General features: G+C 39.6%; 1 protein-coding gene across 1 annotated transcript; it reads left to right on the top strand.

Annotated features, from left to right (window-relative positions):
• The first annotated feature begins 643 nt into the window (after window positions 1-643).
• LOC116193840 (cleavage and polyadenylation specificity factor subunit 3-II) lies at window positions 644-14346 on the top strand. Its single transcript, XM_031522591.1, has 19 exons — window positions 644-791; window positions 884-1067; window positions 1180-1252; window positions 1979-2096; window positions 2468-2541; window positions 3879-4015; window positions 4207-4270; window positions 4902-4967; window positions 5090-5159; window positions 5800-5904; window positions 6126-6267; window positions 6738-6834; window positions 7081-7881; window positions 8024-8148; window positions 9439-10356; window positions 11972-12091; window positions 12319-12451; window positions 13078-13236; window positions 13832-14346. The coding sequence occupies exons 1-19, from the start codon at window positions 767-769 to the stop codon at window positions 13991-13993; spliced, it is 3573 nt and encodes a 1190-aa protein (XP_031378451.1). The 5' UTR covers window positions 644-766; the 3' UTR covers window positions 13994-14346.

Genomic DNA, 14346 nt, shown 5'->3' with positions numbered 1-14346 from the left:
GGTGGGTATTCAACGCTCATTCTTCCTCCTTCCACAAGTAAAGGAAGAGATGAGTGTCTGTAGTTCATCATCATCTTCGTTTTGCGTGTTAGACTTGGTGGTTGTTATTATTAACTTTTTCTTTACGTAGTCTTTCTTTTTATTTTAAAAAAATCTTTTCAATTGTAAAAGAGGTCTTAACTCAACATCGTCTTTCATTCCTCTTGTATGGCCATGAAATAAGGCTTGCTAGTATTGCCTCGAGGTTGAGTATCTTGAGGCCGCATGGTCTCAAATCTTCTTGCTCTATCCCAAGAGGAATTGATATGCAGCATGACCTTATATCGCTATCCTTATAGTTCTCATACTCGGCCTCTACCTGCTACTTGCATGGATAGCTCTAGAACTTCTTGAAATCATCCCAGAGCATCTTCATTCTGGTGTAATAGGCGAGAAATTTTAAGATGATCACAACCATCATCAACTCCTAAAAAAAAAAAATTAGACATGATCTGATTTATTTATTTCCTTGGAAATTGTGGAAGCCTTTTAAAGCAGAATTTGGCTGTGAAGCGAATATCTTCTCTTTCCAGGCCAACCAAAAGATGGATTGGGGCACATTTCGAAAAGCAAAAAAGATTGTGGGTTATTTTTGAAATTCTTGAAAAGTTAAAATAGTGAGGACTGAAGACTGAAGAGTTTAGACGAGCGCGCCATCGCTGCTCCTCTCCCTTCCCGCGAAAAGCCACTCCTCCACCGCCGCAAGGCAACCGGCCGTTCCTTCTCAATGGCAATCGACTGCCTTGTCCTGGGTAAGTCTCGGCACTCCTTCTCTCACCGCACATGGGACTGCTGATTGATGCCATCTTTTTCTTCTACCTCAAAGCTCTGCCAATTTTCCCAGGGGCAGGGCAGGAAGTGGGCAAGAGCTGCGCGGTCGTCACCATCAACGGGAAGAGGATAATGTTCGACTGCGGGATGCACATGGGCTACCTCGACCACCGCCGCTACCCCGACTTCTCCCTCATCTCCCTTTCCTCCTCAGGCGGCTTCGACAGGGTCCTCGACTGCGTAATCATCACCCACTTGTGCGTACCCAATCCCCTCTTTCTTTCCTTCTTTTTTTTTCCCTCTCTCAGTCGTTCTGTCGAACATGTTTAGTGCGTCAGGAGCTCTGATTGTGTAGTGAAATCTCTGCAGCCATTTGGATCATGTCGGGGCGCTGCCTTACTTCACTGAGGTCTGCGGCTACAGTGGACCCATCTACATGACGGTAACTCACTTTGGTTATACTGTGCTGTTTATATCTGCCATGTTGCCGTGGATTTTTTGATTTACATAGGCATGAATCAAATTTAGGATTGTGGTGATACGAGCAATAACGTCAATATTTGAATGAGGCCATCTATCTCGAATTTGAACGATGCTAAACGGTGTCGTATATTGCCTTCTTATTTGTGTTTCAAAACAACATTGAACTCGTAGAAGAAGATACATTCCGTCTCTAAGTCGGCTTGAAGCTCTGCTTTATGTTAGTGAAAATCAAGTCATCATCTTTCGTCTTTATTTACGAAGATTGCAAGTTGATTCAGTTGAAGTGGATCTACTCTTCACATAGAACTTTTTCCCCCCTCCAGAATTAACAAATAACTTTATCTTACAGCATAATGTGTTCCGTGATTTGGTTTTGCCTCTTGAGGCTTCGCTTATTTTGAGTTATTGGTGTATACGATGATGAAGGTCCCAAATGCCTATATTTGTCTCACTGAAATTCTCGAATAGGATGGTGAATTTACTATGTCTAATTACAAATTTTAGAAAATATGAGGATGCACTCCATAGCATTGATTGGAGAATTTGAATACCTTGCAGAAAGCGTTATTCCTATCAGTGCTGGCTAGCTATTTTACTTTGTTTTTCTCTAGCCTAGGAATTCAGATGGATTGTCTTTTGTTCCGATTCCAGGAGTTTTAATTTACTTACTTCTGTTTCCTTGCAGTATCCGACAAAGGCATTGGCTCCTTTGATGTTGGAGGATTATAGAAAGGTGATGGTTGAGCGAAGAGGAGAAGAAGAACAATTCACTTCCGAGCATATTGCCAACTGCATGAAAAAAGGTGCTGCTTTTTGATAGATAATTTAGTTGGAATTTGGTTCATATGAGAAGAAAAGAAGTATCAATATCAGTTCGTATCAAGTATTCTTCTTGCTGTGTTTGCGCCTTGCCATCACTAAAATTGCTTCAAGATGATAGTCTTGATCCATGCTCTTTTAAAGTAGTCAGAAATTCGTGCTTCTCCATCCACGCATTGAATGCTCTTTTATTCTTATAATAGCTTACCTTAATAAAACTGAAAATTTTTCTATCATAAATATTTTGTAAAATATCATATGTGATTTGAAGAAAATGTGGTAATGCCCAAATCTAGTTATCTGCCCTTTTCTTCCCATTGTAGCAAAACTTAATATTTTTCCTTTTTTGGTTCAGTCATAGCCGTGGACCTGAAGCAAACTATTCAAGTTGATAAGGATCTTCAGATTCGTGCATATTATGCAGGCCATGTAAGTACTTTTCACTTAATCGGCTTAGCTGACACTCTTTCCAAATTTCCATTCAAATTTTCATCTTTCTGTGCTTGGCATTTTTTTCGCCTCCCTTCTGTTTAAACACTGGGAGATGGGACTTAGAAGTGAGAATTTTACATAATGGAAATGGAAGAACGAAGTGGTATAAGTAAGACTGGTTCATGATTGATGTCTTCTTAATATATCTCAATAATGAATCTCCAAGTTAGACCTTCTATTTGTATTCTAGAAGGTGCAGTATCAGAGATCAGAAGTTCAGCAATAATGGTGTTTCCTAATGTTTTCCTATCATAATGGAGTTGGTGTCTAAAGTTAGATACCCTCACTTAAGATTGGACTCTTGGTGAATAGGTTTGATTGTGTTGGGACTGTTGATAGTTTTAACCCTTCATATGCATTATCTTTGCTATTCTGCTATCATGAAGTGCACCCACCAACCCCATCCCCCTCCCCCCACAGCACACACCCAACACCCAAAAAAGAAGAGTATCGAGGGTTGCTTGTTTATTGGAAGTGGAAAACTCAGATTGAATGCCAATCTAAGAATTGATCTCATCTCTTCAAAACTAATCTTGTCTCTCAAACTGATCTACATTCTACTTACCTTTCGTGCGACTAACATGCGATAATTCTAGTGTTTGAAGGATCTCTGTGACAACTGTACTTTCATTATTTCTTTCTACTTCTCCACAGGATGATATCAATCATCACAGAATACCCCCAAGAAGATATTCTCCATTTTTTTGTTTTCATATCCATCCAATTTCCAATTAAGCAGCATAAGAAGCCTAATGCTTTATCCAATATCTGAAGGATGATATTCTGATTGCCCTATTCCAACATCCAGAAAATGATACTACTCTTGTGTATGTTTTTTCTTCAATCAGACGGATCCAACCTCTAGGCAACGTGTTTCTGAAAATTGTGTTTCGGGATACCAAACTTTAATGAATTGCCTTGGTCGTAAAACCTTAGCTTAGTCCTTTTATGTTTACCGAACATTTTTCCTAAATAGACCTACGTTTTGATAGTAAGCTATCTAAGAATGTTGCTGAGGTTCCACTTGTCTGAGGATTTCTTTCTCTCTAGGTTAGTTAATGCTCGTTAACTGTAGGATATTTCTTGTAGGATGCCCCTATGCTCTTCTGCATCACATGAGCATTCAGAAACCATATTATGAATATTTCTGCTTATCATGGATTTGGTATATCCTACATTGTACTTGCTGTATGACCTTCTTCAAGTGCATAACCAAAAGAGAAGGAACTGCTCTAACTGCTCTTTTCTTTTTTGTTGATTATGCTTTACTGAAGGTTATTGGAGCTGCAATGTTTTATGCAAAAGTTGGAGACGCTACTATGGTATATACTGGAGATTATAATATGACCCCTGATAGACATCTTGGAGCAGCTCAAATTGATCGGTTATCACTGGACCTTTTAATTACTGAGTATGCAGCCTATTTCTCTTGAAACAGCACTGTCCAAGCCTTGAGTTGATTGGTTGAGAAAGATCAAGTTTTAGTTTTAGTTTGAACCTTTTGAAATATTCTTTTGTTTCCTCCGTCAAGATTTTTGAAATTTCTAGTGTCTTCTTTGTCTTAAGAGAGTTTGTTTTTATTATGATATTATATTTCTCCAGGTCAACATATGCCACAACAATACGGGATTCCAAATATGCACGGGAAAGGGAATTTCTTCAGGCGGTATGTGATTAGTGTGCTCACACATATGTACCTTTTGTAATTTTACATTATTTCCCTGCTTCATCACTCATGCTTATCATATTTACAATTCATTGCTTTAAATTCGATGGGCTCTTTCTGGATTTTTTTTTTAATTTAATTCATGTTGATGTTCACCTTTCAATTGCTATTCCTAGTGCTACATTAAAACGATTTAGATCCCACTTGTTTGAATTTTTATGTTCATGATATCTAATGCTGAGCATCTATTATAAGTTTGATGTCTGAAAATTTCCTTCCTTGAAAAGCCCTTTTAACTCTAACCTGTCCCTGTATAAATCCCAATGTTGCTTACCCATTTTCATATCCTAAGATGATGGGTTATTGGGAAAAGTGCTGCTTTCAAGGTGTTTTCGAGGATTTTAAGATATGATGATGGTGATTGCATGAACAATACTACGCCCTTTTCATGTTTCACTGCCATGTAACTGGACTGGGTCTGAAATGAAACAAGAATCTCTCTCTCTCTCTCTCTCTCTCTCTCTCATGCATTTGGAACTGGTAGGCATTATGATTTTAGACCTCTAAATTGTATCTTTGAGATTCTGCTTCTTTTCTGGTGATTACTGTAGCTGGATTCTGATAAATGCAGGTGCACAACTGCATAGTGGGTGGAGGGAAGGTACTCATCCCGACATTTGCCCTAGGAAGGGCACAGGTATTAACATTTATTAAATTGAACCTCTTTTTTTTTTAATGCTGATTGATAGTTTACAATCAATTTAAACATCACGTGGCCATTCTTTGCTGTCATACTAACATTATTGCTATATCTTTAAGGAACTCTGCATATTGCTGGATGACTATTGGGAGCGTATGAATATAAAGGTCCCTATATACTTTGCAGCTGGTTAGTTGAAGTGCTGTTCTTTCAGTTATGATGCGTGTATATTGTTATATGCCTGCACTCGAGTTGTGATGTATTTTTGTGGTTGCACTTAAATGGTTATTAAAGGAAGGGTGAGCTACGTATAGAAATTATGCATCTTTGGAATGTTTTTATTTTGTGAGATTCTAGGTTTTGATTCAGTAACTGCAAGAAACTATAATTTGCTTTTTGTTTTGGTAATGCCTAAAAAGTATTGTGAAACCTTTATATCGTGTTATATGTATGACATTTCTTGTATTTGTGCCAATTTTATGGAGTTAGTGATGCTTCTCGAGTATGCTAATGTAGTCCATATTGTTCTTTCTGGGAGACTGCTTGATTTGCTTTTGACACTTCCTGCCGGGGGCCCTCTTCTAACACTAAATTTGTACTTCTAGATGGCTTTATGTTGGGCCTCTATCTTACCTCTGATAGATGAAATCATATGTGGTCTAAATTATGAGATTGGTGTTTTATTCTTTTCTTAATAATCTTCGGTAGCTTTATACTTGATATTATAGTTATTGATTTGGGGAACAGTCTGAAACTATATTGTACTTCATAGATGAAATTATATCGGGTTTAATTATTAGTTGGCAATTCCTTTTTTTTTTTTTTTCAGGTTTGACCATTCAAGCCAATATGTACTATAAAATGCTTATCAATTGGACCAGCCAAAAGGTCAAAGAGACGTATGCTACTCGTAATCCATTTGATTTCAAAAATGGTATGTTTATCCTTTTCTAGCGATATAGTGATGGTGAAATTGCAAATGCGAAGCGATTGCATTCTTAGCTCTGTCTTTGATATTTCATAAGAGCGCAAGTAGGCCTCTGCAAAAGCCATAGTCTGCACAATTTGGATAAGTCGGTGAGAATTCTTTCATGACTGATGGAACAATGCGTTTGCTGTTTCTTTGTGTTTCTTATGGATTTTTTTATTTTGCAGTCCACAAATTCGAGCGCTCAATGATACATGCTCCTGGACCTTGTGTTCTTTTTGCTACACCAGGGATGATCAGCGGTGGATTCTCGCTTGAGGTTTTCAAGCACTGGGCGCCTTCAGAACTGAACCTGATTACATTGCCTGGGCAAGTCTCCCTCTCATGATTTAGATGGTCTCGGACATGATACTATTTGATGTGTGTGGTAATTGGGATTTATATGCTTCTACTTACAGTTTTATGGTTTGGTTTCGAACTTCAATTATGGGAATCAAGACATCAGCTGCAAGAATTTTTATTTGATGTTTGAAGTTTTCCAATGATTCATGTGATTGAAACTTTTTTTTTTTTGGTGAATAGCATTTATCACTAAGTATCGGTAAATGCAAATTCTGCATGGGATTTCTTGATGGCAATATATTAGTGATCTCTAATTGTTAAAGCTGTCATTAAAAAAAGCATGTGCATATAGAAAAGTTTATCAGATAAAAATCTTAGATGATGCAGCTTAGCTTTGGTAAAGATCTAATGTTGGTTTTCATGAGAGCACACCAATGCTATTTAAAACATATGACAATTTGGTCTAAAATTTCCTTGTGAATTGTTGCTTTTTGTAGGTATTGTGTGGCTGGAACAATAGGACATAAGCTAATGTCTGGAAGGGCGACCACAATTGACTTGGACAAGGACACCCGGATTGACGTCCGATGCCAGGTTTGTGTTTGTCTTCATTTGTTAGCATCTTTTTCAATTGTTTACATTGTCTTGGGTGATTCCTCTGTTCAAGTTAAGTTTAAATTTTTTTTGCAATTGTATGCGTCAATAGGCTAAAAAGAGAACACGGGAGTAGGTAATTTGTTTCTTTGTTGCCTAGCATGAATGCGATGGGAATGATGCATTTTCATCTTGACAACATTCTATCGAGTAGAACCATCTCATAAATAATGTTTTCTCGGACAGATTCACCAACTGTCTTTCAGTCCCCACACTGATTCCAAGGGGATTATGGACCTGGCAAAGTTCCTTTCCCCGAAGCACATAGTACTCGTCCATGGTGAGAAACCTAAAATGGCTTCTCTCAAGGCAAAGATTGAGACGGAGCTGGGAATTCCATGCTATGACCCCTGCAATAACGAGACCGTGAGTGTTCCCTCAACTCAGTACGTGAAAGCAGATGCTTCGGATGCATTTCTGCGGGCTTGTTCTAGCCCAAACTTCGAGTTTTCAAAGAGACGCCACACGGAAGGTGAATATTTGGGCTTGGACGATCCAGAGTCTAGTCAGTGTTTGCATGTGAATGATGAAAGAGTCAATCACGGGATTCTAGTCTTGGAAGGGAGCAAGAGGGTGAAGGTTATTCATCAGGATGAGCTCCTTCACTTGCTGGGAAAAGAGAAGCACGGGATAGAGTATGCTTATTGTTTGCCCTTGAGCTCGAAACAGCTAGCAGAAAACGAAGGCACTGTTCTCCCCTCAGCAACGGTGAGAAGCTTAAATTTGCTCCGGAGTCTGCTCTTGAGACTCTCAAGCGAACTCCCAGAGGAAAGTATCCAAGACTTTGGAGAACAAATTCGAGTTGAGTCGATTCAAATCAAAGTCTGTTCGAAGGATAGTTGTCCTTACAGAGTAAGGGGCTACGGCGAGAATGACTCAGGAGCAGTGTTCTTCTGCTGCAGGTGGTCAGCAGGAGATGAGGAGCTTGCATGGAAAATAATTACTGCCATGGAATGTCCAGAATCGAGTTGGATTGCTCCAGTAACTTAAGCTGATATAGACCGTTTGTGTGTATCTGCAACTTGTAAACAAGAAGATGAAGATCTGGTGGATCGGATTCTCAGACGGTCTCTCGGTCCTTTTCTTTGTATTGTCTTCTTAATCTATATAGCTTTGGGTGTCTGTTTAGTCGGCTACTCATCGGAGCAGGAACTCCGAAGAGGAGGAAGGCTTAATCGGCTGTCCTTTTTTTGCTGATGTAGATTCAACATTGAAGATGCAAAATGATTCGATTGATGTCATTCATGATATCATGTAGATTTTTAATGATGCTTCTGGGTGTCATCTGCTCGTTATGATTGCACCAATCCTAGATATGATAAAGTACGAGAATTGCAATCATAACAACCTTTAATGTGATTTCAGGGGAAAATTGTGCCATGCCGTACATTAGGCACCTCTTACCGTTGTATTGGGGGGTTCGAGCGCTCCTACTAAATTAGCGATGGTCGTGGGCAGTATTTAATGCTGCGTTTGATTTGTTAGAGTGATTTTAAAATCATGATATTGATTTTGATTGTGAAAAAAGATAAATGAGATGGTATTATAAATTTGACTTGGGAAACGTGTGTTTTTGTTGTTTAGTGGGCAGAGTTAAAATCAAAATTACGATTCTAAAATAACTTTTAAATTTCAAACGGGACATAAGATTGCTCGATCCTTCCCAAATTCAAATCCTTTAGAAAGGGTTCGTTTCCAAACGTTATTCAAACCCATTAATAATTTATAGGAAAAATCTCATTTCCCACTAAATTAACAGGCTTCCACTGGGAACCCGTCTTTGTCGTTAATGTGTTCATAAGGGTAACGGTGTGATAGGGTGATAGCTTGAGTAAATTGGTGCTTGACCGGTGAGGAGAGGCCAGAATAAAAAGGTAACGGTGAGGGTAATGCATAAGTGTGGAGAGGACAAAGGAAGGGAATAAAAAGAGAGGTGCAGAGGTAAAAGGAAGCAACGATGAAGGCGATGAGTAATGCATGAACCCTTAATTGAAGCGTATTTTATAAAATTAATAAATGAATTGAGGTATTTTTTGGGCCGGACTTTAATGCCAAATATCATATCCTTCCAAGCCGTACAGAATTTTGACGAAAAATCCCTGAACACATTCCATAATTCAAGAGCAAAACTCTTTTATTATCCATTAGGATCCAATCAGGGTTAAAACTCTCTTAAAGAAACCCACCAACATTCTTATAATAAACGTTACTTTCTCTCTCCAATGGGAATGACGCTTGAAGGTATCGGTACCGCACTGGTACGTAGAACTTCCCCGATTGAGGAAGGTGTTGTCAAAGGGAGAAATATCACCATAATATTTTGTTTCATCATTTATTTTGGAAACTCGTTCCATTTCATCTTCATTTCATAATAATATATGAGAGTTAAAAAAAAGAAAAGAAAAGTATATAGTGCGGTGATGCATGTCTTCTACCAATGATTTAATGACAGGTTTGATATCGTGCACACTTGATAATAAAAAAATTGAGGTTTGATATTCGTGGAATTTCATTTTCCTCCGTGTAACTGAATAAATAATAAAGGAACAAATATAAAAACGAACGTGAAGAAGGGCAGTTCTGGTTGTCTACATCAAAATTCCCGAACGCTGTCTTTCTTCTCTTCACTCTTTTCATCTACCATTCAACCAACAAGAACAGAAGCAAAGCGAGAGAAGCTGTTGTTCTCCTCGTCCTCCTCCTCCTTCGTCTTCCCGAAAAGGCTCAAACTTGGAAGCAGGAAAGCCAAGAAAAAGACAAAGGGAAGACAGGATCTTCACCTCCCACGCTCTCTCCTTCTTCTCCTCTCACTCTCTGCCTCTCTGCGTCTCCCTTTCCCCATCAATTTGTACCCTTTAACCCCCTTCAAAGCCCCAACCCCACCCGCCCAAATTATGCAATAGCAGAGTCAAAACCCATGTCTTCCTCTGCAGCCCGCTCCTCCTCCCCCACCGCCGCTTCCCCTGCCGCATCAGCAGGGTCGGAGGCCGAGGGGGCCTCCGATGTCAACGCGCCTCTCCTCACCCCCCGCCAGGGCACCCAAGAACAATCCGCCTCGCTGGCTGCCCTCCTGGGGCGCGCCACGGGCCGGCGTGGCCCCTCAATGCTCGTGAGGGAGACAGCCGCCCAGGAGCTCGAGCAGCGGCGGGCCGACTGGGGCTACTCGAGGCCGGTGGTCGCCCTCGACATGGTGTGGAACGCCGCCTTCGTAGTGGTCTCTATTATCATGCTGGTCTGCACTGTCGACGAGCACCCCAACACCCCAGTTCGGCTCTGGATTTGCGGATACGCTGCCCAGTGCCTCGTTCACGTGGTCCTCGTGTGGCTCGAGTATCGGAGGCGGAATGCCCAGAGGGTCCAGGATGAGGAGCGGCAACAGGACCAGACTTATGCCAATAACAGCGATGACGAGGAAGCTGTTGGCGGGTCTGATCGGCGTTTCAGCCGCTTGACTCAGTCCAGGTGAGCCCGAGTATTCCATTTGACCTCCAGGTTTGGGTTTTCTTGTTCTAGCATCGATATCTAGCTAAACTGGATGTGAATTTTGGTAAATGGGAGATTAATACGAAGAGCTGGTAGAGGATTTTGACAAGTTTGTAGCGAGTGATAGTTTCGAGTTGTCTCGAAGCAGAGACTGCAAAGCCTGTCTTCTTAGCTGACTAATCCAAAGTTCGGGTTTTTAGCGGATATGGGATCAGTAGGTCTCACAATTCATGATCTGATTCCGATGACAGGGGAAGAGTTATGAAATGATTGATAGGTGGGGGAGCTCAGATTGAGATGATGATTCATTCCAATCTTTTATGGTGAGATGCGTGTTTGGGTTTCCACTGCGAGTATTTTCAACCCTGACAACTGGCATAAGGGCATACTTATGCCTTCTCCATTATTGTCAACTTGGCTGCTACTTGGGAGTTTGCATAATATAAATCTTAGATATATTTACTACTCAAAAAAAAAAAATTGTTAGATGCTCCGAGATCCATTTGTCATTGAAGGCTCATTCATGTGGGAGAAGAAAGATTTCTTTAATTGTTTATTCTAAGAGAAGGTTTCTTCAAGATAACCAAAACACCTACTTTAGGTTCTAGACGGGTCATATGTTGCATGTGTGGTTTACCTTTGCAAAGGGGTGACTCTTCCTTCTTCTCTTGTTTATGAGATCACCTCGGGTTTCATAATTATGATGTCGTCCTATCGGCATTGGTGTTGATGGGAAACGTCGTCAAGTGGCTACTCTTCTTTCTCTTCAAGCCAGGGGAAATTATAGGGAATGAAATGGACCATATTCAGTATCAAGGAAATAGTAATTGATTGTGCCATGAAATGGATGATTTCATCCTACGGGTCATTTCCATCCTTTTGTGCCTTATGCGTGGAAAAAATAAAGAACTAACTGTGCTTGCAACTAACATTCCTAATGTGAGGGATATAGAAGGTTGATCAGGGAGTGATGTGTCTGCCCATTCTCCTTCCCAGATTGATTAGGCTTTGTTAGAGTAATTCACAATGACGGAGGCCTATACTAGATTTGGAATATCAATACATGTGCACGAGAGGAATATAGGTTATTAGAAGACTCAAGGATGTAAATCTAGTAAATCTTGGGTCCTTAAATTCTACTACTGGACCTGGTAGTGACCTCTTGAACTTCCTGAACACATGTTTTCAGTGTCTGGATTATGTCTGTTCTGGGCCTTGAGTACAAGTTGCTACAGATTAGTGTGCCTTCTGTCATAAATATTTCTATGAGTACAAGAGTTAAGATGATTCCTCACATTTTATGTTTTTACGACTTTTAAGTAGAATTCGAAGGGTTTTGCATCTAACCAGATCATATTATAATTTACGGGTCCATCACCTATGCTGAGCTCAGTTTTCATCTGCAAGTTACCATTATATTTCCAAGTGTTACTTTGTCGAAGAAATTGATGGATAGACTAACATGATTGCCTTCTGTCACTTTATATGGATTTCTCTTTCGTCTCTCCATTTTTTTGTTTTTTTTTCTCTCTCTCATCTCAATTTGTTTTCAATTGTAACCCATTTACTTGTACATGTTGATGGATTCTTTTAGTGCTGCTAAACGCTGCGAATCAGTGAACACGATGGCCTCGTTCCTCTGGTGGATCGTCGGGTTTTACTGGGTAGTTTCAGGTGGCAATGATCTTCTCCACAATGCTCCACGCCTATACTGGTACTATTTTCACAATCTAACTTTTTCTTCATTCTTTACTTGATCTAGCTCATAAATGAAGGATTATCATGAGGTCTATTAAGTGAATTGGATACCCTTGAGTATAGCCATATTGAGATGTAACATCATTCTTAAAAAATTAAAAAAGATGAAAATAAATATTTTTTAAAAAAATCCATGTGCTTGTAAGTTTCATGGACCGATATCTAATTCAGAAATTTGTGCAGGTTGGCAGTGGTATTTCTGGCATTTGATGTGTTCTTTGCCATCTTTTGTGTTGTTTTGGCATGTTTGATTGGAATCGCTCTTTGTTGCTGCCTCCCCTGCATTATAGCCATTCTTTACGCTGTTGCGGGTCAGGTATGGAGAGAAGTTGTACTTCCATTCATCTTATTTAAGATCCGGTTTGGTCCTATTTTATGTTATTGATAGCTGATGCCTAATAGAGTTGATGGACAAAGGAAATGATGCATGGCAAACTGATATTTTGATTGGAATTTCGGTTCTTTGGTTAGTGAGAATTAGTACTTCTGTATTTTGTTTTACATGAATAATTTTTGGAATAGGAGAAAGCTACAGATATAAAATCACATATTTATTTCTTTAGAAACGTAAAAATCAAAGAACAGAAGAATGCAAAAAGAAATGGCTATGGAACTCGGGCAATACTGAAATCAGATGTTGTTGAGGTTTTGGGTAAATTGGAAATTGTCTTAGTTGTGATAGGGAAAGTCAGTAGTTCTACTCTCCTGATCAACCAGGGATTGTCGTGGTTGACAATCTATGAGGCGTGCCACATACAGAAACTGGAATCGACGAGGGTTTCTGATGGAGGATAATCTGAGCCATGTACTGAAACTAGAATCCTGATAATACATGAATTCCATTTGATGATAACCTAGACGAGAAAGGATATTGCGGTCCAATCGAACACTGTAAAGGTATTGTGGAATCATAGTTCTCTTTCTTTATTTTCTTTCATGTAGGAGGGTGCATCAGAAGCGGACCTTAGCATCCTTCCAAAGTACAAGTTTCAGATAGCGAGCGACAATGACAAACAAGCTGTTGGGGCAGGGAAGATGATTCCTGTGGAAACAAGTAGCGGATATTTAGCAAACGAGCGGATACTGTTATCCGAGGACGCAGTAAGTTCTTGTGCTCCTATCATGGAAATTTTTCTATTTTAATATATATATATATATATATAAATTGAATCAACCTGGAAAAGTCCAAAGGGAAATTAGTAAAAGGTCCAGCAAACATTTTCAGGAAAAGGCGATAGTTATCAACCTATGGTTTTGTGGTTTCTGCGTATCTCGTGGTCTTGTTCAAAGGGACATTAATTCTTTTATATTTAGCACTTAATATTTAGATTGGTTCTGTTCCGAGGTGAATTAATAATTGGAATGACAATTCTTTTATGGCTAAATATTAGAGATCATTTTCATACAATTTTCAGCAAACATTTAGATGTACATACAATTTTGTGCATATTTTCACTTTATCAGATTCCAATTCCGACCCCTTCTCATGCACAAAGAAAGTGTTAACTTCAATTCTGCCTAGCACGTTGTGAAGTGGGTATATACTTTGAAAATTCCCTGAGCAACTAGTAATTACCGGACCCGGAATTGTAACTGAATGATTAGATATGATGAATTTGATCTGTCCTGTCGGTTTTAAATCAATGATGGATTTGATTTTGAACCTTCTCTCTTTTTCCTACCTCTTACTCTTTAGGAGTGCTGCATATGTCTGAGCCCATACGAGGATGGAGTGGAGCTCCGCACGCTCCCCTGCAACCACCACTTCCATGCCACCTGCATTGTGAAATGGCTCAAAATGAACGCAACCTGCCCTCTCTGCAAGTACAACATTCTCAAGGGCAATGAACAGATATAACGCATAAACGCACACAGAAGAAAATGGGGAGGGAGAGGAGGAAGATAGTTCCCAACAAAATTTCCTTCTGTATGTACAGGACAAGTCGAGCCAAAGGCCTCGGATATTCTGAAAATTTTATTTATTAGAGTGTAATAAGTCGTATAGCGGTAATCAGTTGGTCTGTCGGTTTGGTTCAGTGATTTGAGCTTCAATGCTGCATACATGTTTTGGTTGCTTCTCGTCAGGCTATCGGGAGTTTCTTGTGCACTTTCTTGCACTTGTAGCTTCAATTGTTCGGACAGATGTTTTTCGAAGAAGAGGTCATTCCATTTGTTTGGCTGTCTTTTGACCCATTCAATTATTTTTGTACA

This window comes from Punica granatum, chromosome 2, assembly GCF_007655135.1.
Source record: "Punica granatum isolate Tunisia-2019 chromosome 2, ASM765513v2, whole genome shotgun sequence".
NCBI classification, from domain to species: domain Eukaryota; kingdom Viridiplantae; phylum Streptophyta; class Magnoliopsida; order Myrtales; family Lythraceae; genus Punica; species Punica granatum.
Note: the sequence above shows the minus strand (reverse complement) of the source record. Positions and strands in the feature narration are given on the sequence as shown.